Raw genomic sequence first — 27415 nt, forward strand, 5'->3', positions numbered from 1 at the left:
GTGTGCTGGAGAGTCAACTGCGCAAATAATGAGCTGTTTAAAAAACTTAAAAATGGTTTGTATGTATGCGTGCAGACATCTCTTTCTGTTTTCTTGTCTCATTTCATTTGGGATTGTGCCAAAAAAAATCCATACGACGTCAATGAGGATCGAACCATGGCCGGCTGGAATGCAAAGCTATTTTACACGACCGCGTTATCCACATGGCTAATGAGGCTTCAGCAGTTGTTTAGCAAATACGTGATAATATTACACCTGATTATAAAATGAAGTTGGGAAGTGTTTTCTAAGAAAAAAAATAAAGAAAACATGAAGGAGAACAATATCTATCTAGGTCTGGGCCATGTATGTGGCGAAGTATGCGGAAAGCGTTTTTGTAGTTTGTTTCGCTCGCTCGTACTAATCTTATATTGCTTTACCATGTATATTATACAAATGCTTACCAGTATTTGTGAGTCTTGACATTTTCTATTATGTTAAGTCTCATTTAATGTCATAAATCGGGATGACAAAACATGAGCTAAAAATCAATTTTGGGTGCAGCAACCATAGAATCAACTATAACGGACTCATCGGATACAACTGATTCGAAAAAAGGAGAATCCGATGAATTGATGGATACTTCCGAACAAACAAAGCAGGAAAAGCGGAAAATCGCTAATAACAGTTCCGCCTCGGAAGAACAAAAATCTTCTGAGGACGAAGAACGTCAAACCAAGCAACAGATTGCAAGGAAAAAAACCAAGGAATGACAAACCGACGCCAAACCACAACAAAAGAGGCAGAATAGTCCTACAACCACATCACAGCAACAAGAAACATTACCTTCGATCATTTCGAAACAACCAGGTACATCATCTTCGATCACTTCACCGCAACCTGGAACATCAAAACAAGTCTCCAACAACAAAAAAGAAACGTTTTCAAAAAGGAAATAAATGAAGTTATTCATTTATTCCTAATAATTACAATACTTTAAATCTTCTCAAGATTCATGCTCACTAGGAGCCTAAGCAACAAGCATTTAATACAATAATTCTAGAATATAATTCAACAATTAAAAAAAAAATTCTTCACAAAATTAATCTCTAAATCAAATTCTTGCATTACAATGGAACATTAGAGGTCTCAGACCCAATGTTTCAGAATTAAAACTTTAACTAATAAAAATTAATCCTACAGTTATAGCTTTTCAAGAGACTATGACTCGTAGTAAGTTTCACCAAAATTTTGTTAAAAATTACGTCACGTACTATAAAGAAGGGCCTAACCCCTCGTATAACGGAGTTAAAATCTCGATTAAACTGGGTACCCCCAATAAACTTCTTCCGATTGCCACTACATTATAGGCAATCGCAGTATCAATTCGGTTTCTTATTCCAATTACAGTTGCTAGCATTTATATGTCACCCACTTCCGATCTGGCTCCACTGCTTGGTCAGCTGGATTATCTGTTAAACCAATTTCGTTCCCCAGTTCTTCTCATGGGTGACTTCAATGCCCACTCTCAGACCTGGGGCTGTTCTACCATTAACCAAAGAGCAGTTATAATAGAAGACTTCGTTCTTGATAACTCACTCAACTTTCTAAATAATGGTAAACATACCAGAATCAATCCTGTTTCCGGTAAAAATTCAGCAATTGATCTCACAATTTTATCCAACCAACTTTGTCCAAAATTTTCCTGGAATATCCATGATAATTGCCTCAATAGCGATCATTTCCCAATTTTAATTTCTTTTGGACAAGTTTCAGCTAGACCAAGATGGAAATTTGAATACGCTAACTGGCCCGGCTATCAATTTTATATTGAGAACCGCCTTTCAGCAAAAAAAAAAAAAACAAATTTGGAAGGCCGAGGAACTTTTCAAGCTATCTTTGACGTCGCCTTGTTGTACATTTCTAGAACCAGTGGTAAACATGATAGGAATTGTGTCCCATGGTGGATATCAGAGGTCGAAGCAACCATCAAAGGCCGAAGAAGGTCTTACGGCTTAGAAATAAATGCCGTTAGAAATGCCGAATAAACAGTTCGTTGCCGAAATTCACCCGAATTCGTCGTCAAAGGAATTGTGGAACAAAATTGGTAGTGGCAAAAAACTTAGTAACGAGTTCAATCTCCTTATTAAAGGTCAATATACAAATGACCGCAAAATCATAGCTGTCATAGGCTTTTAGAGAGTTTTTTTGCCTCTGCCTCATCCAATCAAAACTATAATAATAATTTCCAAATCCACAAAGCCGAATGCGAGAGAATCCCCATCAACTTCAGGTCTGATGCGGAATTTGATTTCAATAAAGACATTTCACCTAATAATTACAATACTTTAAATCTTCTCAAGATTCATGCTCACTAGGAGCCTAAGCAACAAGCATTTAATACAATAATTCTAGAATATAATTCAACAATTAAAAAAAAAAATTCTTCACAAAATTAATCTCATGGGTGACTTCACATTTTGAAAGACAAATTGCTTATAATGAATTTTTCCACATTCCTCGTCAGTATATGCTCGTAAGTTGGCAGCGCATGTGGAGTGGAGATGAGTTCGGTCGTTGTTTACACACGATTATCCCTAAGGTCTCGACGAGGGCATGGTTCAAGGGATTGAATATAGGTCGTGATTTCATTCGCGTGATATCTCGGCTTATGTCCAATCACTACAACCTAAACGCGCATCTCTATCGCATTGGGCTCGCAGCAAACAATCTTGTGATTGTGGCGATGGCTACCACGACATCGAGCATGTTGTCTGGTCGTGTATCCGGTTCCATGCTGCTCGCTCTCAGCTCTCTAGAGCACTAACAGCACAAGGCAGACAATCGGATATCCCCGTCCGGGATATGTTAGGTAGCCGTGATCCTGATCTTCTGCTTCATCTATACCTGTTCCTCAGAAACGCCGATGTCAACGTTTAATGATGTTTCCTTCGTTGTGTCCCCGTTTCATATCCCTCCTATCCGATCGATAAACTTTTACTTAGTCGCGGCAATACATACACACACTCACAGACACACGGGCCAAAGGTTGTGCAGTCTACTGATCATTCAACAAGAGCCAAAGGTTGTACCGATCATGACAACTCTACACGAACTGATGATTGCGCCGGCTAGTGACCATCCTATCCTGGATTCCTCGAGTCGAGAAAGACGCACCACGCTAGATATGAGGTACAGACTAGGGGGGCGTTGCTGATTAATGGTCAGCTGCATCCCAATAGGAAGTATCCCGTGTCGGGCACACGTACAGAGCATTGGAGACAGCAACATCCCAATTACGAAAACACTTGTAATACTAACCTCGAGCCAACCGCGAGTAATCGGTTACATATTACTAACATAGATAATAAGAAAAATTGTATTGAATTCCCGGCCCCGTGAGGCTAACTTCATATGAGCCTTTATAAAAATATATATTTTGGAAAAAAAAAGACATTTCACTTAACGAACTCAACTGGGCACTCGATAGAGTAAAACGAGGTTCTAAAGGGCCGGATTATATCAGCTATCCTATGCTGAAAAATCTTCCTCATCTCAAAATAGCCCTACTGAAGTTGTATAACATAGTCTGGACCAGCGGAACTATACACAACTACTGGAAGGAAGGCCTAATTGTATAACTTCCAAAATCCTAACAAAGACAATCACCTCCTTCATTATTTCCGTCCCATCACTCTTCTAAGCTGTGTTGGGAAAATATTGAAAAAAAATTGTAAATCGGTGCCTAATGGCCTTCTTAGAGTCGAACAAGCTGCTTGATCCCAGACAATTTGCTTTTCGCGCAGGTAAATCTACTGAAGATCACCTGGAAGAACTTGAGACGACCCTTGCCGACGCTGTTGAGAAAAATCTTCACGCAGAGATTGTATCGCTAGATCTGAGTAAGGCTTTTGATCGAGCATGAAGGTACCCTGTTTTAAAGTGTCTTTTTGACTGGGGAAACCGTGGTCGCTTAGGGCTTTTCGTTAAAAGTTTTCTCGAAAATAGGACAATCAAGGCAATAATAAACAATCAGAAACCTTCGCTAAAAACCCTAGAAAATGGCATTCTCTAAGGTTCAGTTTTTTGCCTACACCCTTCATTATAATTACGCAATAAATTTTTTACAATAATTCCCGACAGCAACAAAATTCTAGTTTATGCAGATGATATCACTTTTGGATTACAACCGCCAACCTCCTCAACACCAAATGGCTCTTTTCAGGGCTAGAGGCGAATGAACTGCAAACACGGGCGAGTAGCATCATATTAGCAAATCAAAAGTCGCAGTTCGTGGTATGGGTGCGTTCGTTGTTCTTCGATTCGGCATCAGAAACTACGCTTGACTACAGTGTCGACATCTGGTAGCAATGTTCATATAGGCAGAATAATCTCTAACGGCAGGCCCGAAGGCAGTTTTGAATTGTGAAAAGGTGAATTAAAATTTTCACTTTATATTATTTGATTATTTAAAACATCAAGTACTGAAAATAGGGGGTCTCCGTAGCCACATTGGTTGCGCGTTCGCTTAGCAAGCGATCGATCGTGAGTTCAAAACTCAGGGCCCTCATTGACCATCTTTGTGTTGTTACAGAATAACTACGTCCACGCAACAATCATCAGCGATGGAGATCGATCTACGGTCGAAATAAGATCGATTCATCCATACAACTGCTCTGCTCTGCAAGACACATCGGGCTGTGCTGTTCTATAAATAACTCAAAAATGATCAATCAACTGTCTCCGCAGTCCGGTCTAACTAGATAATGGAAGAACAGATAGAAAACTGTTACGCCCCTAAATGGCTATTGTGTAAATGTGTACCATATGCAATGTTATAGAAGGGAATACTCTATCGCCGAAAAATGGCAACTGTGTAATGTGCTAATTATAGATATGATAAACATGTGACATGTACACGATTAAAATTCGGCTCTATTACAGCTAAAATGCTAGTGAGCCTAAAATAAAACAAAAGGGATAAAAAAAAGCACTGAAATTCACTCGACTAATATTGGTCGATCTTGAATCGATATTTAGAAGATCGATCTTTTTTACTCCGATGCCCGATTTTTTGGATCGATTCTTTGTACTCCAAAAAATCGCGAAAATCGAGCGTTCCGATCTTTTTGACCGTAGAAATTTTTTTGTAAATTCATTTTTCAGTGATGATTTTTCAGGCATCATTCTAGTCTATCTGAAAAAAATCAAAAAAATTTTCCTTCATATTTCTGTACTTTAGGCATTCAAGAATATATCCTAGAAAGGACCTATCGAAAATCCCATTGTTTACCGAGTTAGAGGCATTTTAGTGATGCGGTATCTAACCTGATACGGCCATTACATTGGACTTCGAACGCGTTTTTTTCGAAACTAGTTTCTTCAAACTGGCGTACACGATATCTCAAGTTCTACTGAACCGACTCATGTCGAATTTATATAAATACAATCTGTATGCATCTCTCTTTCGCATGAATTTCGAAAAAAATAATATTTTTTAAATTTTACTATTTTAAAAAAATTGAGAAACGAAAAAATAAACGTTTTATACTGCATTTTGTTTATCAAACGGCCGCCATTTTGTCAAAAAAGATGTTTTTGACTTGTCCGAGGTTCATGCGATAGCGGCATCTTTACTGATTTAGAAAATGTTCAATTTTTATGTTTCAGATAACCAGAAGGGCTGGAATCGTGTACGCCATGGTACAACTTTTTTTTTTGAATCCCCCCGCTTTAACAGCCAGTAACTATTCTAGTTATGAATATGTTTTCTCCGTTCAATTTTTGTTTTATTGGTAAAAGATCAATGAACAAATAATGATATAATGGATTGTAAAAATGTTCTTTGTTTTATTTTTACGGAGCTCGATAAAACGTCCAAAATTTGTGTCTCTACACTAGAATACTTCCTTAATCTTAGGTAATATTGGGTTCTTTTCGAGATTGTCAAATTAGTGGACGTGGATTTAGGAGAAGCAGTTTTGGGTATTTTCGTATTAGCGTCACCGGAGCCGAAATACAATAGATAGCAATTTTACTGTACACACTGGCACTCAGATACCGTTCTGAATCATATTTCGGACAACATCATATTTCGGACACTTTGTTCTAATATCTTGAAATGCTTCATGCACTGATGATATAACAATAAATTTAATATCACAATTGCTTCTTTAGAGTGATCCCTTGGTTTCACTATCACTTCATTTGAGAATAACATTTGAATTATCACATAGTAGGAAAAAATTCAACAGCACTCCTCATAATCGTTTGTGTTTGACGTTTGTTTTGCGGGAGCACGTAGAATTTACCCGTTCGTAAATATTTAAATTTCTCCCGTGTTTCATCAGTTCTCATCATCGTTAACAGTTTACTATGATTGCTTGGTAAGTGTTTCGCAGTCAATTATGAAATATAATCAAGTGTAATGTAATTTTCGTCCATAAAATTGCAAAATTAAGTGTCCGAAATTTGAATTTAATCTGTCCGAAATTTGATTTAGTGTCCGAAGTTTGATTTTTATTCGCTTCATTTGAAAAGAAATTTATTCGATGATTTTTTTTATGTTTTCAATCAAATAGGTACCAAAGTAGAAAGCCTAAATGCATATCAAACAATCAACCGCTAATTTGGACTACCACCTGTGCATAAAGTTTAGATCTGTTTTCTGCATCATATGCCTTAAGCGTCCGAAATATGATTCAGAACGGTATATTTACACCATCAACTAGACTGAGAGTGAAAATTGTGACGAAATTGAATGGTGACATCAGATTCAGCTGAAGCTTTCTTTTCCAAGACTGGAACTACTTTCGAGATTTCGACTAAATGTCAGACGTATGGCACGGTTGGATTTTATGGGAGTGGATACAGTGAAGTTCTGGATGAATATTAGTTGTTAAATTTCTAATACAGCGGAATCCATTTGTAATTACATCGAAGGGAATTGACAAACGCGTCATAATAAGTGGATGTCATACGAAGCGTTTTCTGAAAAAAATATCGGTTATAACCGATATTTTTATAACCGACCGGACATAATTTATTGAAAATTGCTCATAATAAGCGACATGCCACTGTAAAGGAAGTCATTATATCCGACTTTTTTTTACAAATAATTTCAAATGAAACCAAACTTCGCTGTGTAATTACGTCATAATGAGCGGTTGGCCAATATCAGCGCAGTCATAATAAACGGATTTTACTGTAATAATTTTCAATTAATTTATTTAATTGAATAATTCCATGACAGTACAAAATGAAAGCCCTGCAAAAAATACAATGCTGAAAATCAAAATAGATTGTTTTTGACGTTCGAATAAAAATGTGAAATGTTTACTTCGTCTTTAAAGAAAAGACAACACTTATATAGAACAAGTGAAAGTAAATATAGAATAATATAGAACAAGAACGATTCTTTGGTACGGATTCGATCGATCTCTTTCTAAAGATGGCCCAATCCTACACTCGACCATTTTTTTATAGAAATTGCCTGATGTTTCCACCAAAACATTTTTCCTTACTTGCGAATATAGCTCTGTAGATATTTTTAAATATATCCAAATAGTGTTTATTTTCAAAGGAAATCACAAATCACCCTTAGTGCTGTGCTGTAGATTTAGGTCTTATGGGGGTACAAATTGATAAACGAAAATCGATCGCATTGTAAAAATTATCTTTTTTAAATGCTCTTTACTCAGATATTTCATGATTGATTTGAGATATTTTCAAACATCCAAAATCAGCATGGAACAGATAACCTCACGTAATCCTACGTCAACTATGCCGTCACGTCTCGGACACAACCCTCCTGTGACTTTTTTTTCTCATTTTTGTTGTGTTGTTACCGATGATGGCGAACGTGTGTGAGTATAATTTTATTTCTCTCCTGCAGATGGTCACTTCATTTTTATTGAGATTTTCCTACTTGCTTTGTTGTGGCTGTGCTTCTCCTCTGTGCTCGCAATGCTGCTGCTGTTTTCATTTTATATTTATTTGCAAGTATCAACTTTTTTGCATAAGTGTGTACATCAAGAAAGTTTTCACTGTATCTCTCTCTTCTCCACCGCTCGCTGTTTCCAGGCGTTTGAAGGTACCTCAAATAGACTTAACAGCAGTCTCAACACGGTACCACCAACAGCAACAGCAACAACAACAACAGCAGCAGACCGAGCGAGATTTACAGCATCCACGGCATAAGTTATGTGCTTTTCACTCTGCATCACACCGTTTGGTGGCTGGTGGCTTTCGATCGGTCGGCGGCTATGGGTATGTCGCTTTTTTATTGTAAGAGTATGGTGGCGAAATTGGTGTGCCTTCTCGTTTTCGCACATTCGTACGACACACAGAGAGAGGACCCACAAAAGACCTGCCGGACTGACGACGAGGAGGGCAGTGGAGCCTTTTTGTGGCGCGCGGTTGTCAACCAGGAAAAACAATACTCCACTGTGGGGCTCTGGTTTTGGTGGGTTCAGTAGGTCCCAAACGAATAGTCAAGCATCGTGTGAGTGAGTATGGGTGCATCATAATTACGGGTCTTTTTTTCTCGCAGCTAGGGAAAGGGTTCCGGTATCCCGTACTCAAATGGAATCTGCCACCCGTTTATCTCGTAGCCATAAATAAAAGAAAGATAAACCAAATCGATTATATGTGTTCCCTGCCACTCGTCAGTAATCAATATCGTTGTTGTTTTTTTACTGTTATTATTTCTATCTTTGTTCCCCGTATGCTGTCCGTCACGTTGGACTACTTTCGATTCTACGAAACTATCGCCTTTGCGAAACCGAAATCGAAAACGATGCAACCAATTATTTTACTTTCTAAGTTTGCGGGTAGCAGCACAAATACAGCAGACAGGAGAACCAGAAATAAGAGATGCAAAAAGAACTTGTTCTCGCCAAGGTAGGAAAGAAAAAAAAGAAAGTCTATCTCGCATTTCTTGCCTTTTTCCGCACTAAAAACTTTCTGTACACCACTCGGGAAACGGTATCAGTTCATACGGAGTATTACAAATAAATCAAACGCCACTAACTCCGGTCACCGAGAATTGCCATTAACAAAAAAAAACACTTTTTCTTATTGTTGAATTACTAATTTCTAGAGCCACACAGAAAAAAAGACACCACAAAAAAGGCGACGCAGAAAAAACACGAAATGGCCTTACACGTCAATACCCCAGCGATACATTTAAAAGACTAAAGAACCCAGGACAGGAGAGACTAAAACAACATGTTCCCTAGGCGCACACACAGAAGAGCCCTGGCAGAGAGTGTGGATGGCTGGACGATGTGGACCATTGGGTTCTGCTGCTGCTGCTGCTGCTGCTTGCGTCCACCAATCCAGCACCGCGGTGCTGTTGTTTTAGGGGGATCGCTTAGAGCTCTCGCTCTCTTTGGCTGGCTGGCCGAAAAACGGGGCACTCACCACCTTCACACAGGTAACATTGACGACAAAGATCGCGCACACCGGATTATGGTATTTGTGCTCTTGCCGGAGCTTCCACACTCGAAAGGGTTCACTGCGGATCCCGGAGGATAGTATCGTAATCGGTGGGTTGCAGATGATTAATCTAATGTGTACAGAGTTTGTTTCGCAGAGGCATCAATATTTTTTGTTAATGAAACTCAGATAAATGTTGAATGCCACGAATTTGAATCCATTTCGAGGATAATTCCTTGCCATTTTTATTTGAAGTTGATTACCGGGATATGTTTTCCTCTGCTGCCTTGGGAGGAGTTAAATTTTCGATCTTTTTTTTTGGAACAATAGTATATTAGTAGTAATGAAGGTTTGAGCTTCAGATGGGTCGATTATCTAATTGATAATTTATTAACACTTTCGTCGCCCAGAGCGAGTTGGTCGAGTTTCTTGTGGGGCCCAAATTCAACTGTCGGTGCGCTAGATAAATAAGAGAGCAACGATAACTTTTCGACAACGAACTACTTTTCTGTTGAATCCGAACGAAATCAACCGACTGCTGATTAGAAAACTAATAAAAATAAATTTTCAGTCAACTATACAGTGTTGCCAATGATAATTAAAAATGAAATTCAACCTCTATATACTATATTCGATGACGATGAATAACTATTTACAATTTTATTGGAGAATATGGAATATTCTGTTCAATCGATTGCGAAGATTCCGTGAATATATCGTACCAAGAACATATGTCACTTTTGTGGGAAATTATCGTCATAAACTATATCACATTTGCCAACTTCGACTTTCCATGTGATTCGATTTCATTGTTCTTTGCGCTTGGTAGATAAAAAGTTAAAAGAAGAGGCAAGTTGCAAGTTTTTTTTTCTGAGAATGAGAATAATAATTGCGCAACTCGGATAGGTCCGGATTTATTCCAATTTTTTTTTTCTTCGACGCCATGTGTTTTTTTTGTCATCCTCAAAATGTTCACCGGACAGCGTAATGGTAAATCTGAAAGCGAGGGAAGTACAGGTAAACTTCGATATAACGTACATTTCACTTTCAAAATTGTACGTTGTATCGATTTGTACGTTATATTGAAGCATAATAAAGTACTCACAAACGTAATCTATATATTTTGTTGTTTTAGTAAAGTTAATGAATAACTTCAATCAGAAGACGAAGCCAGCCTTTCTCATGATGTTTTCTTTCGTACTGTTGATTAAAGCTTGATTTATTTAGAATCCGGAATTACAAAACCAGCTGTATTTCGGGATTGATTGAAGGCACAAAACTTGTTTTAACATCACAATACAGATAATTCATTGTTCTATCAGGAAAAAAATATTGGAATTTTTTTTCCTTTACACTTTGGAAATGTGTACGATATATCGAGGTAAAATGTACGTTATATCGAGTGACGTTATATCGAGGGCACGTTATAACGAGGGTACGTTATATCGAAGTTTCCCTGTAGTGACGACGAAATAGTGAGAAGCGTTAAAATAAATGTTTCGAGTGTTATCTCAACGAGCTCCGATTCGCATTTTGAGGAACTATACGCAAGTGAAGACCTGGACGATATGTTAGAAGAACTTACTATAGACGACATAAAAATATAAAAGTATTTAATATTAAATTAAATTTTTGAGAATGATTTTTAACGGTACATTCAAAATGTGATTTTTCTCAAACCTTTCAAAAAATCAGTCGCAATTTAAATTGTTAATATAATGATGCAAATTGTAATTTTTGGTAGTTTCCATCATTTGAACCAAGTTTCAAAAAAATCGTAGCGGATCGGATTAGCAGCCGACCTATTTGGTGTGGAATCGCTCTATACGGGAGTTGTATAAATGAATGTAATTGGCCATTTTGCGCCAATTACATGATCTAATGACACTAGTCAGGTCTTTTCATTTGATATCCATATTGATGGGGTTTTGAAATAAAAACATATATCGCCATTCTGGGTTTGCATTTTCACAAATAAGTATGTTCTACTAGTCAGACCCTTTTCGTTCGATACCCATATAAATGAATTGAAAAAATTGCGCCATTTTGAACTTGCATTTTCATAAATAACTGTGTTCTACTAGTCAAACCCTTTCACCCATATCAATGGGGTTTTGATAAAACGTGTAGTCCGCCATTTTGTAGCAGTAGCCATCTTGGATTTTCAAGATCATGGAATACACAGTTTTATAACGACAGCAGAGATAAAGAGGTGTTCCAAATTTCAGATCAATCGGTCAACAGGAAGGGGATTAAATTTCTATTGCTGTGAGACAACCCTACAGATAAACATACAAACATAGTTACAACAGGTCATGCTAAATAAAACCGTTTAAAAGTATTGTATGAACATTACACTTTTATGTTTTTGATTTTTTGATTATTATACATATCCCATATTTACATTTAAGTTCCTATTCTATCAAATTCCGTTTGAAAATCCTATTCAAATTCATCGAGGAAAGTGTCACCCAGATTTGGGTGACGGGGCGATCAAGATGTTAATACATAATCAGTTTCACAAAAAAACAACTGATTTAATCTACAGATATGGAATCACCTTTTTGTGATACTGGTGTTTCACTAAGCATCATTAATTAAAACGTTTAATTGGATATGCTTGGAAGAAGTAAACAGTACATCTTCCAATTCAGTCAAATTATAAGAAGAAACACTTGCTGCCTCGTCAAGCGATCCCATGGTATCTTATGAGTTGACTGCCAAATTTGTCAGAAAACCTGTTCTAATCAGCAGATTGATCAAACATTTGAACCGTTGGATGAATTTCAGGTTGTAGCCTATCCGTTCATTCCGATGGTTGTCCGCTTGATCCTTCAGTAAAAATTCGAGGACCTTCTTCACTCGACAACATTCGCTCTCTCGATCTTCAACCAAACCTCAATCATAGCTGTGCTCCTTTTTATCTAGACTTACATACTCAATTTTACAATAAGAACAAACTCTGATATGTTCCAACCGCTAGCACAATTCAGATTTCTCATGGCTGCTTTAACGCGCGTGTGCTCAAACTTATGTAGAATACTTTCTATTTTCTTTTTTGACGTAGGACTACGTCTTTGAGGGATTTCAAATGAATATTACGCAAAATCGTTATTGTTATTTATGTTATACTATATACCATTAGATAGGAAATTTATTCAGCCCATTTTTTGAAAATAACAAATACAGTAAAGATATTAAAATAAGTAAACAATTTAGCGAATAAATTAGGTATGTTTTTTTTTCAAATTTCGCTCGCTGCTTACGCTGGGGGGGAGAGCAACAAACAACATATTTTTATACAATTCGGGCTTAAGCCTCCATGGTAGAGATGGACAAACCGTTTACTAACGGTACGAAAGAATTAGTTCACCAAAAAGATTGAACGAATGGACGTTCTTTTTTAAAAACGGTAATTCGCCATACAAAATGATTCCAAACGAACTGATTGCGAGCTAATTGTTTGAGAACGAATGAAGTGCAGCTGAACTAAATACATGTGGAAAGCAGATTGCGCTGGACAGAACGGAATATAACGAGAACGCTTGGAGAATTTTTAGTTTTGCCCAACGATATTATTATTCACAAGCAAAATGCTTATTTTGCAATTGAATCAGATTTTCGGCAAAGCTGTAAATGTTCAATTCAATGTTTTTTTTCAATTCATTTGTAATACTTCTATCTTTTCTGTTTATCAGAAAGAAACCGGAAGAAGCTGAAACGATTCACTAATTGGGTAAACAAAAAAAACCTAGTGGAGAAGTGAATTGAAAAAATGTTTTCAATTCATTGTTTGGCCCATTGCTTGTATACGTTATTGTGATAACTATTACCGGAATGTTTGAGAAAACTGAAAAATGTCGTCACGGGACAAGCTATTATTAAACATGTTCTTTGAAGGAACCTGGGTTGAGTCCCAACAGAAAATATGGAAAATTTCTCGAATCAAATTATTACATATAGTATTGTCGGGCGAGAAGCATATTTTGACAAACGATTTGCGACTTCAAAAGAAGCACCTATCTTTTTCCAGCCAACATTCATTGTTGTTCTTGATACATGTATTGATATTTTATTTATTTATTTACCATCTTTGATCACAGACCACACAGACTATTTAGACATTCTTAATTCTATCTTTAAAAACTAGTCTACTTATTTTAAAATAAAAAATATCGTGCACATCGTTAAAAAGCCTACAGCATCTATCTAGCGGATTGTTATATCCGTATGTAGTACGGTGTCCTTGAACTCTGAGAAAGGAAGTGCTTCGGAGTTGGCGGTTCGGAACGTGAATATTTATATTTTGCAGTATGCTGCCGCAGTCAATGTTGTTGCTTAGTACGTCGTAGATGAACACTCTTTGCAGAAAGCTACGCCGGCTCGACAGAGTTTGAAGTCCGATGAGCGCGCATCGATGTTCGTAAGGTGGTAGATTGTCGGGATTTGTCCATGGGAGACGCCGTAACGCATTTCTTATGAAACGTTTCTGGATTTTTTCGATACGTGTTACGTGCACACTATGATACGGGGCCCAGATTTGCACTCCATACTCTAGCACGCGAACCAGAGAACAGTGCAGTGACTTCATGGCATGTACGTCGTCAAATTGCACTGTATTACTTCTCAGGAAGCCAAGCATGGAGTTTGCTTTAGTGACTGTCATCGATATGTGCTCGTTGAATCTCAATTTCATGTCTAAAAGTAGCCCAAGATCCTTGATAGAGCCTACTCTCACAAGCGGTGATTCATTCATCGAATATTCAAACGTGACCAGTGTTCGACTTCGGCTGAAGGTGATGATTTTGCATTTGGATGGGTTTGCCAACATTCCGTTCATCTTACACCACGATGACAGGCGTTCAATATCAGCTTGCAGAGCCAGGCAATCAACCGTCGTCTCGATAATGCGGTAGAGTTTTAGGTCATCTGCATACAAGAGCTTACAGCAGCTTAGGTGGTCGCATACATCGTTTTAAAAAGAGTTTAAAGATGAGAGGACCAAGGTGGCTACCCTGAGGAACCCCGGACGGTAGGTGAAACGCATTCGATGTGGCATCGCGAATCTTCACGAAAGCTTTCCTGGACGAAAGGTACGATTCTATCCAGCGAACAATCCACGAAGGAAGACCGAGGCGGCTCAGTTTTATGATAGCTAGACCATGTGGAACTTTGTCGAACGCCTTGGAGAAGTCGATATACACGGCATCAACTTGTCGACGCTCCTCGATGGCATCAACCAGAGTGTTAGTGAAGGTCATCAGATTGGTAATGGTGGAGCGTTTCTTCATAAACCCGTGCTGAAATTCCGAGATTAACGACGGTACTGCTGAACGAAAGATCAGTCCAAAAGAACTGGTTCACATAGGTGACCGGATAGCGACTGAGCCGTTCGTCAAAGTGAAGTCCATTATCCATCTCAACTCCATGGTCTGGTTTGCTTATTCGTTCATACATGTTTTATCGTGACGGACTAGGTGAGTCGATTGTTACGGTTTGAATGAATAAATAAACCGCAAAACCTATTCTCATATCTATTATGTATTTACATTTCACCTTATTCTATTGTTAGTAAGAAGGGATCCGATTTCTCGCGAAGAAAAAGGAAAAGGAGAATATAACGATATAAAGACACACGAAGATCGATAGCTTTAAGGAAAACATATATTAGGGACATGTAATCAAGGTCTAGCCGAGTCAATACATCTCTCACATTGGGATGCCTTTCTCTGGCCCGAAGAGAGTTTTCTAAATCCGATCTGGCAACAACATACCCCTCGCACGACCAAACAACGTGTTCGATGTAGTGGTAACCTTGGCAACAAACACAGATATTGCTGTCTGCAAGATTAATACAAAAGAGTAGCGCATCTAACGAACAGAATCACGGTTATATAGTAAGGAAAACCAGAGAAATACCGAGTTTTTCGTGTTAATGTTGGAATATCTTTTTAAGTTTTCTTCAACAATTTACGATTAAAAATAGAAAGTATTAATAATTAATGGTTCAGGATCCTTTCTATCGCTACAACTCATATAACCCGATTAAAGTTCAGTTCAGTTAAAATGACATACGGCTTTTCTAGGTCCAGAACCCTGTTCGCGAGTTAAGATTTCACGGACGTGATAATCTTTTTAAAAAACGCGACCACACTTGTCGATAGCCTAGCACTAACTAACTTTTATTTGATTATTTAAATTTTTCTACAGTTCATAATGCAAAGTTGCAGTTTCGTGCCTCTGCTTATCCACGCCGAAAACTGCCAAAGTTTATTGATCCAAAGTTGTCGTCAGCATACTTCGATGACCCCGTTCTGCTGGCTCGATTGCCAACGACCGCCAATGTTGTTGTCAGCAAATTGTTGCTGTCGCCGCCCGGGTACCTCCGTTGCTAACTCGTCCCTCCTTTAGAGATGAGGTTCCGTCCGAATCACATCTCTAATCGTCATGGGTCTGAGATTTGGTTGAATGTCCTTCAATGGTTCCTGTGTTGGTGTAGTACTGGGTATTTGTTTTATTTTGACTGTAGCTGATCTGTGGGAAAAGATTTTCAAAAGAATCACGATACCTATTATCATGCAGGGGAATGAAATGATTCCACCCATAATGGACCAAGCTGGCCATTCTATACTTGTGTTGTTCAATCGAATATATTCCATCTCCTTTCTCATCTCCAGGTGTAGGTGGTGTAAATGTTCCAAGCTTAGGTTTGCTATTGTAAGTTGCTTTTGTATTGTAATTCCATCCAATGGTAGTTGGATTGGGCTTCCAACCATGTTCTGTATTTCGTTAGAATAGGATATGTTGTTGATGTTGATTTCGCAATCGTGGAACGTAATTAAAAATGTTCCGGTAAATGTACGATTTTTGAGTCCGCAGGTTGAAGTGAAGGAAATGTTTTTATCCGAGTTTAAGATGATATTTTCGTCATTGATTATGGTGATTTGATCCTCTGGCGGATTCATGGTGTAGTTACAGGTTGCTTGGTTCCCAAAAAGTAGATTTGGTATGCATCTTGAGTTGTCGAATACTACTTCGTAGGTTTTGTATATTGTTGGTTGTAGTGTATTGACCATATAGTTGCCGGTTTCGTGAGTTAAATAATTTCTGTTTGTCAGATGAATTTGCTTGTGATTGTTAGTAACAGGGAAAACATGAATCTTATTGAATATCCTTTTATCTAAGATGGGGGTTTTTATCAGGAGAGTCAATTCCTTGCCGTTCGTTGCGATCGTTGTGTCTGCAAAGTTGAGGGCTTCCACTGCATTATGAACCGTAATATTTTGTTTGAATACATCGTGATATAAAATTTCAATTTCATCTTGACTAAGTATTTTCTCATTAAGGATTCCTGCTTTTGCTAACGATATGCTATCAACTATCTGTTCTAGTTTTTCTGCTAAATATTTCAAATTGAGTAAAATGTTCATTGAATATATTTCTAATGATTTTGAATTCGACAGTTCTATTGCGTCTTTAGTTTTGAATACCAGTTCTTTCAATTGTAAATTAAGTGCTCTATTTATTCTAACTTGTTGATTATTATTGGAGATAAGATCATTAATTGAGGAGTTTAAAATTTTCAAGTCGTTTGCGTCCGGACTTCCGGCTATAAATTTCCAGGCTGTTCCTAGACTATTCCAACGTTTTTGCCGCCGAGAAGGGGCTAGATTTTCTAGAGTTTGATGAATCTGTTCGAATGTTTGTTTTGTAAGGCTTGTAAACTGATTGGGTTTCAATTGCTCGAATTGTATCTTAAGAATTTCTACATGTGTTTTCAGAGAGGTGACATTGAAATGGTGCATATAATAGTGAGATGTTTGTTGAATTCTAGCGGTACCTAAATTGAAAGCAATAATGGGAAGATGGTCTATCCTCTTAACGTCTATCTTTTCAGTTATTACTATTTTTAAGAACATTAGAATTCTGTAACGAGAAAAAATAATAAAACAAGATTATATTTTCCTAATCTTAACATCATCTTTATGTATCCTTCTTCCATCGTCCATAGTTACGGTGCTTTTGTTAACTTGTTTAACTTTATTTTTCTTGTAACGTTTTTTATGTTTCATTCTCTGTCTGGCATTTTCATAGATCTCTTGATTAGGTTCTATCACCACGGCTTTCTTGAACTTATTATGGTATTTTAAATCTTTCTTTTGTTTTTCTGAAATGTTCTTGTAAACTTTTTCTATAATTTCTGGAGTTCTTGAGGAAGGAAGTATAACTTCGTAGGGGGTATGTTCAGTGGAACTATGGATGGTGGAATTGTATTTATTCAGTGATAGGAAAAGTAGGTCAGTAACGGATTTTTCTGGATTCTCGTGCTTGGTTATTCTGTAAATTTCTAAAAGAGTGGAGTGGAAACGTTCGACAATTCCGTTCATTTCGCTCCGTCCTGTAGCTGTGACATACGGTTCGATATGATGGGTATTATAGAAGTTTACCAGATCTCCAGTCATGAAGGATTTTTCACCGTCCATGACTAATATTTCCGGAGGATTGTATTTTAAAAGGATTTCTTTAACTGCAGGAACTATGTCAACTGCGGCTCTTGAATCTATGGGTTTGATTTGGGCGAATTTAGAGAATTTGTCGACATAGGTTAGGAAGTGGCCGTTTTCAAGGAATAGGATATCTATGTGGGCGATTTTAAAAGGAGCATTTGGAATTGGGGTTTCTTGAAGTGGATATTTGATTGGTTTTCGGTCATATTTGTTTTCGTTACAAATCTGACAATTGGTAACAAAATCTTTTAACTTTTGAAAAATTTTTGGAAAATAAAACTTCCTCAAAAGTTGTAACTTATTTTCTTCAGCACCACGATGTGCACGATAATGCTCGCTTCGGATAACGTCCCATTGGTCGTCTTCTTGTTGAACATCTTGAAGTATTTTTTGACAAAAACGAATTTTTAACGATCTCTTATTACCAAAGTGTTTTTTGTAAACTTCCTGTATTTGTCCCATAAAGGGTTCATCGGCTGACAATCCGTTTACTTTGGAGATATTAAAGTGATTTTTGAGTACCTGTAAAATAGAAGCTTCATTAATATTGGATAATGATATATCTACCCTAGTATAGTTTGGAAATGGATGCGTGACAGTTGTTTTATCTGGACCTTTCTTCAGTATTACTTGATGCTTGAAGGAGTTGAGCGGAGCTTCAGTCGAAATAATGTAAAAATCATCGCTATTCTCGGCAGAGTGCTGAGTTCCTGTCATAGAACATACCATTCTGCTTAGAGCATCAGCGACTACGTTTGTTTTTCCCGGTTTATAAATGATTTCGAAGTCGTGCTCTTCTAAATAAGCCTTCCATCTCTTAAGCTTTGCGTTTGTATTTTTAGGCGATAAAGCAAAAGTGAGAGGCTGATGGTCCGTTAGAATCTTGAATTTTGCACCGTAAAGATAGTTTCTAAAAGTTTGAAGTGCCCAGAAAATCGCTAACATTTCTTTTTCTGGAACTGAGCAATTCTCTTCTGTTTTAGATAAGGTCCTGGAAGCAAAATGTATGGGTTTATCCTTTCCCATCTCTCCTTGAGACAAGACTGCGCCGATTGCAAAATCAGAAGCGTCAGTCGTGAGAATGAATGGTTTATTGAAATCCGGGTAAATGAGAATATCAGAAGAGGAAAGTAAGCTTTTCATTTTGTGAAAGCATTGCTTTTCCTTGTCATTCAATGAAATTTTCTTGTTAGATGAGGGTACACTCTCCCCCCTTAGAAGGTTTGTCAAGGGTTTTGCAATTTTTGCAAAATCTTTGACAAATCTACGGTAATAACCCATCATTCCTAAAAATCCACGAAGTTCTTTTAGGTTTTTGGGTTCTGGATAAAGATTGATAGTTTCAATTTTTTTCTGATTCGGCTTAATTCCTTCAGAACTTATTATGTAGCCAAGAAATTCAACCTCTTGATGGAGGAATTCAGATTTATCTAATTGGATTTTAAATCCTGCTTCATTCAGAGTTTTGCAAACAATATCAAGATTTTTAAGATGATCTTCTAAGTCTCTACCGAAAACTATTACATCATCGATGTAGACGTAACATATCTTTCCTATATGTTCTCTTAAAACATCATCGATTGCCCTTTGAAAGGTTGCGGGCGCATTCTTTAAACCAAATGGCATTCTAGTAAATTCATACTTGCCATTATTGATTGAAAATGCCGTTTTTTCAATGTCGGATTCTTTCATTCTTATTTGATGAAAACCCGATGCCAAGTCTAATGTTGAGAAATATTTATGTCCTTTCAATTGGTCAATCACATAACCAATTTCAGGCATTGGATAACGATCGGAAACGGTTTTTTCATTAAGTTTCCGATAGTCAATCACCATTCTAAATTTTTTTTCACCGGAAGCATCTGCCTTTTTCGGCACGATCCATACTGGAGATGTCCAGGCTGACCGGGAGGGTCTAATTATACCGTCAGCTAATAATTTATCCACTTGTTTTTTAACCTCTTCTGCATAGGCTGCAGGATAAGGGTATACCTTCTGATGAACAGGTATGTTATCAGTGGTATTGATCAAACATTCAACGGTTGTTCCACATGTAAGTTTGGAATTTGGTTGATGAAAAACTTCGTTATGTGCATCAAGTACTTTCAGAAGTCTACTGCTTTCATTTGCTGACAAGTGGTCAGTTCTGAATAAATGATTTGATGTTGAATTTATTGAGCTGTACTGCAAAAGTGGGGCTTCCAATGTCTCGTTACCTTTTTTCAAATGTATGACACTATTTCCAAGATCAATTTTTGCATTCAAAGATTTCAAAATACCTGTTCCAATAATACCTTTAAAAAATGGGTGAAATTTATGAAGTAAAAATTGAGCGGAATGGTTTATTTTCGGGTAAAAGAATATTATATCAATTGCGGATGTTGCTCTGAACGTACCATTTGCACTGGAAATGTTATCTGCTTCAAAATTGTATGGCTTAGAAATTTTATACGAATAGGCTAATTTTGGTTCAATTATATTAATGTTCGCTCCAGTATCTATCAAGAATGGGAATTCTCCAATGTTAGTTTTCAAATTAATATACGGAAGAGTTGGCTTTACCAACTCGGCTTCCATTCTAAAAAATTAGTCTGTGATGAAGAGGGTTGAGGTTCACTTTCCTGCTCAGCTGCGGTTTCCTCTGAACTTGGCTCACCAGAACAATGAGCATCAGTTAGAATTTGTTCCTCTTCCATTTTATAATGATTGTAATAATGGTCATATTCAGGTTCATAATCATAATAGTGTTGATCGTCCGTGTATTCAAGCGGATGTGCAACACGCTTGAAATTGTGTATCTGATTTGAATGTGGGTGCGGTCTTTTGTTGTCTATAGGAGGTCTGTTACCGTAGTTTATGTTGCGAGATCGGATGCTGTGATCAACCTCCATTGGTTCGGGTCTAGGTAGTGGTTTTGGAAACCAGGGCCTAGGAGGTGGTTGAAAATTTTGAGGAGAAGTTGGGAATTGAGGTCTAAATCCTTGGAAATTTTGCCTGTCAAATGGGAAGTGTTGGAACGGTTGAAAATTTCTGGGAGTCGGAATTGGAGCAAACTTCCTGAGAGGTGGTCTAGGAGGGATTTTTGAAACATCAAAGTCTCTCGGCTTGGGGATATGTATGGGATGTTCATTGCGAAATGGAGCTGATCGGGAATCCATATTATAATAATCCAAGCAGAATTGATATGCTTGGTTCATGGTTTGTGGATTAAATGTTTTGAGGAGTTGGCACAATGGTTTCTCCAACCCTCTAATAAATGCATCTACAGATTTTTCTCTGAAAAAATCTATATGCGAATCAATGTGTAGAAAATATTTCTCTTCTGTTTGAATTTGAGCTATAATCGAAGATAAGAGTTCATTAACTCTTGAATAATAACTTCCCAAACTTTCATTGCCTGACTTCTTAATGGAGGTCAGTTCGTAATCTAACGTTTTGAGATCACGTTTATCTCTATAATATAGCAGAAGGGTCTTTTTAGTGTCAGCCCAATCGTGTTTAATATTATTTGCGTTTAAAATATCGGCGGCTTCGCCTCTTATTTTTCTACGCACGGAACGTTCAATTAAATTTATTTGGCCTGCGGTTGCCCCGGCGTCTCGGTACATACCAAAAACGCCTTCGACATCCATCAACCAAGCTAAAAGCTCGGTTGCCTTTCCGTCGAATGGTTGCAGATCACGGATAAAATCTGGCAACCTACCTAAATCTATAAACTGTTGCATCGTTAAAGGTGCAGCAGCTGGTGCAGGGATTGGTACACCTCCTGGATTTGACATTATTCTGTCGAAATAAAAATTGAATCTACTCTTTTTTCGACTAATTTTTACAAAACGATTTAATAACTATTTTTTGGAAACGCAATTAGCTTTTTTGTTTTCACTCTTGAAGAACTAAATCACTCTGTTCACTATTTTTGGTTGAGAAATGAATTACAAATTTCACTTTTTCTTGAAAAATCACTACACTTAGGTTTCTAAAAATAGAAAATAGAAGAATAACTTACATAAAGGACCTAGTCCTGGATATGGCCAACATCACACGTTGGACTTTTCGGTGGCTGTCCTCTGTAAACGGGGGATCTACAAGCAGGCACGTTTGGGTATCCGTTTTACTTCCGCTACTCCGGGCCAGCGGTGCCGATCGGGATCAGGTCCTCGGTGTCTTGTAGTTCGCTTTTGCGATGTGTAGTACCTGGCTCTTTGAACCAGTAATATTCGAACACAACCTGGCTCTTTGAACCAATAAAAACACTTTAATCAAGATTTTGGTTGCACTAATTTTTTCTTAAGAGTTTTGCACTACACTAAACACTTTATACAATTCCCGCTTTAGAGGATCTCGCCGGAGCCTCCAGTTAAGATTTCACGGACGTGATAATCTTTTTAAAAAACGCGACCACACTTGTCGATAGCCTAGCACTAACTAACTTTTATTTGATTATTTAAATTTTTCTACAGTTCATAATGCAAAGTTGCAGTTTCGTGCCTCTGCTTATCCACGCCGAAAACTGCCAAAGTTTATTGATCCAAAGTTGTCGTCAGCATACTTCGATGACCCCGTTCTGCTGGCTCGATTGCCAACGACCGCCAATGTTGTTGTCAGCAAATTGTTGCTGTCGCCGCCCGGGTACCTCCGTTGCTAACTCGCGTAAATGTACAGAGTCTTTCAGATTGAATGCTAACGAAAAAAATCGTATAGCTCCTTATAAAAAAATTGTTCGCTCCGTCGATGGTTTTTGGTATCAAGATGTACAATTTACAAAAACGTGTATTTTGAGTGAAATCGTATTACTCGAGCAACCGAAGCCTTAATGAAACTTTGTCCTCTTATGGTAAGAATTTCAACATTTGTCGTCGTCGATTACTTCCTCTGGGGGTACGTGAAGGACCGTTGCTATGTTAATAAGCCACAAAATTTGGAGGAACTTAAATGTTAATAAGCCACAAAATTTGGAGGAACTTAAAGAAGAAAAATGTTAGAGTTGTGCATGAAGAATTTTGTTCACCGTTTGAAACGCGTTATGGAAAAAGGGGGGTCACATCGGAAATGTCCTAAATTAAGCTTTTTCTTCGTTTTCAAAAGTAAAAATCGGTTCACTTTTGAAGAAGTTGTTAAAATTTGTTGCGCGAGCGTTTAATCTGAAAGACCCTGTAGAATGCTGTAATTATAATATTCACTCAGTTAATCTAATTTGTAACACAATTTTTACCAGTAAATTTTATATATTAATGATCAAATAGTAATTCCACGAGATCCAATAAAGCACGCTCTTGAATCCTACGAACCTTCTGAATGCCTTCTGTTGTTCATATGCTTTGACGTTGTCTGTCAAGAAATGTCATTGGATCTCCATAGTCGGATTAGATGATTAGCCTTTAGTTGCAGATAGGGTGGCCAGCGATTGTGCCACGGCAACAACAACCCTTTCTGTTTAGAGTATTGAATAAATTGAATATACGGATTTCTGAATGGCTACAAAACCTCAATTCAAAAACAATTGACCTCAAAGCCCTACGACAACATTCAGTCTGTGTCTCGAGGCGCAGACCCTTCCATTTGCTTTGATATTCTGCTTCGTTGTACATTCTGTCAAATATATACCGGGGATTTGTAGTTTTAAATCTTCCCATTGAAAATTTTTCTTTTGTTATATTAGTTGACAACAGTTGTCAGTGCCCCTTGCTATAAATATTAGAATAAGTTGAAATGTAAATACACTATAGATATACGAATAGATTTAAGAAATGAGTGTTCATCAACATTGTTACAATTTCCTTATATCTCATCCTTCTCCTAAAAATATGTCACCCTCCTAAACTCGAGTACACCGCGAGTAATCGGTTTTCCACCTTACTAACCATAGATGTAAGAAAAATTGTTTATATATATATATAGTTTTAAATTATATTTAAGAATTCGGCTCCTTTAAACATAAGTAACTGAGCCTGTAAAAATAAACGAATTAATAAAAAAAAAAACAGTTGTCAGTGAACTTAGTGTCAATTTTGAGCTCAATCTGTGATTTAGTTTTTTTTACAGTGTCATTAAGAACAAGTTACCTTTTTTTTGCTCGATTATTTTTGATATGGATAATTTTATTGGTCTAAGATATTGTGTAAAATTTAGTGTTTCAAACAACATTTCTTATTCCGAAGCGTTTAAAATGATGCAGAGTTCATTTGATGACCCAGTTGTGTCGAAAGCACGCATTCAAAGAGGATAGAGAAAAGATGATTTTCCACGTCAAGGACGTCCATCTACCTCATCAGTAACATGAACTACAATAAGTTGAGCTACAATATTCTTCGAAGAATGGGAATTTCAGTGGTATGTGGACACTGGAAATGGGCATGTTCCTTAGGGTGACCACATTACCCCCAGTTCCTCTATATTACCTCTACAACGGCAGTCGAACACCTGAACCGCTTAGGAACCAATACGCTCGATAGTTGCAGCGCGATCGTTTTTTTTCCTTCAAAGAGCGTTGCGTGACTTATGCGCCACGCTGTATATTTTGAACAAAATATTCCATCATGAATTTCCAAATATTTCTTGGACGATGTGTGAAATTTTATACGATTATCCTAGAAATAGTGAACATCCTGAGCTAAATAAGCGAATAATGAGGAAGTCACACGCCAGCTAACTGATCCGCTCCTTTTATTAGTTTTTTTTTCATTCAATATTATCGTACACTCATTCAAAAGATCGAGATGGTAGCAACACCGAACAACATCCGCAGCATCTCTCTCCTCTGTCGCTGTGTAAGTTTAGGCTCTTCTCGACGTATGCCACTCGAGTGGTGTGACGAAGAAGAACTCACTCTGGGTGGAACATAGGTAGGTACCATCGTAGCGCTGGTTGATGACTGAAGGTACGATCCCATCTCTCTTTCTCTCGTCGCGATTCTTTTTTTTTTCATTTGTTAGGTTACCCGGTGGTGGCTTTTGCCAGGTTTGTGCACCTCCCGGGACCATAAGATTACAAAATTTGCTCCATGTTCGTAGCCTTTGGCCTACATGGACGGTATTCAAATTATTGGATCATTGCAATATTTAATCGCCGCTGATAAAATCAATTGCCCAGGGAGTGTCATTTTCGGGTCCTTGTACAGGCCCTGGACTGTGGATGTTGTTCAGCTGTGGGGGAAATGTGTGTTCAAGGGGTACTGACACCGATGGGCGCCTATCGCTACCAGTATGGAAATTCGGTTTGCCCGCTTGCCTGCCCAGCCGGGTATGTTCACAATTTTCACGCAGGTCAATGGTCTCCTTTGGCGGTGTCGATATGATGCCCTCCACTCTCTGCCTAAAACAACCGTGTGTGTGGAACAATTAGCTACAACGAGGCAACTGATCGGTCATATCGCGAGCCCGGGTCCGTTCAGTGCATGGGCTACCACCGGTCAACGTATCCAACACTAGTAGTACCGGTTATATTTTTCCACCTGATAATGCTCCGGCGATGTATGCATAAATTGCAGCTGCGAACGGCGACGGTGTGCGGTTTAGAAGATTGTTTGAAAAAAAAAATGATAGAAGGTTGTGTCCAAGACACGACCGCATTGTTGACGTAGAACTACGCTGTAGTTAATTTCAAGTCGCTTGTTTATAACTGCGAATATTATTTTATAATGCTACGAAATTTCAGAAGTAACCATTCTAACAGTTTGGTCGCCCTGTAATATTTTTTCTTGTAGAATCATTTGACGATTATTGTTTGATGATTCTTTTTTTTTTTATCTGTATTATAGTGATTTTCAACTCATTTGGCTGGTTCGTCACTTTTTACTTCCATTTTTGGAAGAATGTCGGGAGTGAGAATTGAACTCGTGACCTTTAGCGTGAGAGGCATGGATGTTACCACTACGCCAGATCGCCTCCCGATGTTTGATGATTCATTCTTGTCCTCGCAGAACAATACATGCTCGAGATAAGCGCAGTTATCATCCTTAGTGGAGAAAGTTTTGCTATTGGCAAGCGAAACCAAATCACATACAAAATTCCAGAACCACATTTACTTTCTTGGTGATTAAATAAACGAAATAATTTTTTTCTGTTAATCTCAACAACCTCGAAAAGAGTAACACTGTTTCATTTTAATCAAGATTAGCGCAAATGCAATCCTAGTTGAAGGGAGTTTTGCAACTGGCACGATAACCCTTATTATAACTTATTATAACTTATTGAATAACTTGGTATTCCCAAATAATGTTTTTGTGCACAACCTTAACACCTGCTTCACCATAGCGTCAGTTCAATGCATTGATGCAATGTCAGAGGCATCAACGAAGCCATTATGATGACGGAAAACACACAATGTAAACTGCTTGGAGAAAGGCTGAATATTTGCCTCAGCAGAGATTCATTACTATTATCCTAGTACAAATATTTCCTCTCGCTATCTCCCCTCCTTGTCACCACGTTCGGATCAACATGTTCACCCGCAGCAGCGCAATACGTACACACACAAATATCTAACATCGATGGCTTGAAGCAATTAAATATGCACACACTTATCGCTCTTCTCAACAGAAGCCCTTTTTGTTAATATTGCCGGTCTAGATCAGCTTAGCTGTCATCCTTTGTGGAGAGAGTTTTGCTACCGTCATGCGAAACCAAATCACAGACAAAATTCCAGAACATTTATTTTCTTGGTGAGCTGACGATAGCCTAGCTTGATGATTCCCAACACAGTTGTGTAGCTCAGAACCTTAATGCAATGGCGTCAGTTTGATGCAATTATTGAAATGCTAGAGACATCAGCGAGTCAGTAATTTGGTCGCGTCCACAGCTCAATCCGGAACTGCGACATGTGAGACTTAAAACTTCTTTAGTTCATTCGTCTCTAACCTTCAAAAAGGCCCTTGGAAAAGTTTACTTTTTCCTCGTATTACTCCTCCACTCCTCACCGTCTAGCTCACCCAGCAATGATGTTGTTCAGTCGGTGTCCTCACGAAGAATGAAAGTTTGCCTCAGCGAGATCCACTGTTTATACTCTGGGCAAATATTCTCCTTCGTTCTTCTTCTTTTCCTTTGTTCACGGAGACTTTAAGTCTTACGATTTCCCCATCGTTGCTCGTCCATAAGATGCTCGTTATTGACAGCTCTGTCCGGGAAATCACACAAATGGACAGAACAAATGTATGGGAAAATGAAAACACTTATAGTTTTCATGAATTTTAACCATTTACGCACCATGGGATTGTAATGTATAGCATATCAAACAAATCTTAGGGAATTTCCGATTCGTTTGGTATGTTTCGCGGCAAAAAATTGTTATTAACGTTAGCTTTATTTCATAAAAACGTGACCTGTTTTCTGATTTGACACCCTTAATTAAAGACGTAGTTCTACGTCAAAAATGTATTAAATTGAAAATTCACGGCTTGGCCCAAAAACTAATTTGGTTCCAATGGTGGAACTAATCCTAAGTTTAAATTCAAAATTGTGCATTCATTTACACGTTGAACTCCGAATTGTTCTATA

The 27415-nt window shown here is 37.8% G+C and overlaps 2 protein-coding genes across 4 annotated transcripts in view; both read right to left on the reverse strand.

Moving 5' to 3' along the window:
• The window catches only part of LOC129772862 (protein limb expression 1 homolog), a 210995-nt gene that overhangs the window by 39182 nt on the left and 144398 nt on the right, over positions 1-27415 (reverse strand). Inside the window, exon 1 of one of the 3 annotated variants that reach the window (XM_055776380.1) lies at positions 9143-9212. The exons of 1 other annotated variant lie outside the window; for it this stretch is intronic. The gene's annotated coding sequence lies outside the window, so the exon portion shown is untranslated. Of the gene's footprint in view, positions 1-9010; positions 9213-27415 lie in introns of those variants that run through there. One more of the 3 variants, XM_055776379.1, reaches the window with a different exon arrangement.
• Positions 15568-22567, reverse strand: LOC129772861 (uncharacterized). The gene is made up of 2 exons (XM_055776376.1): positions 21931-22567; positions 15568-18446 (listed from the first exon to the last, which is right to left on the reverse strand). The coding sequence occupies exon 2, from the start codon at positions 17334-17336 to the stop codon at positions 15825-15827; it is 1512 nt and encodes a 503-aa protein (XP_055632351.1). The 5' UTR covers positions 17337-18446; positions 21931-22567; the 3' UTR covers positions 15568-15824.

Source organism: Toxorhynchites rutilus, chromosome 3, assembly GCF_029784135.1.
Source record: "Toxorhynchites rutilus septentrionalis strain SRP chromosome 3, ASM2978413v1, whole genome shotgun sequence".
Classification (NCBI taxonomy): Eukaryota; Metazoa; Arthropoda; class Insecta; order Diptera; family Culicidae; genus Toxorhynchites; species Toxorhynchites rutilus.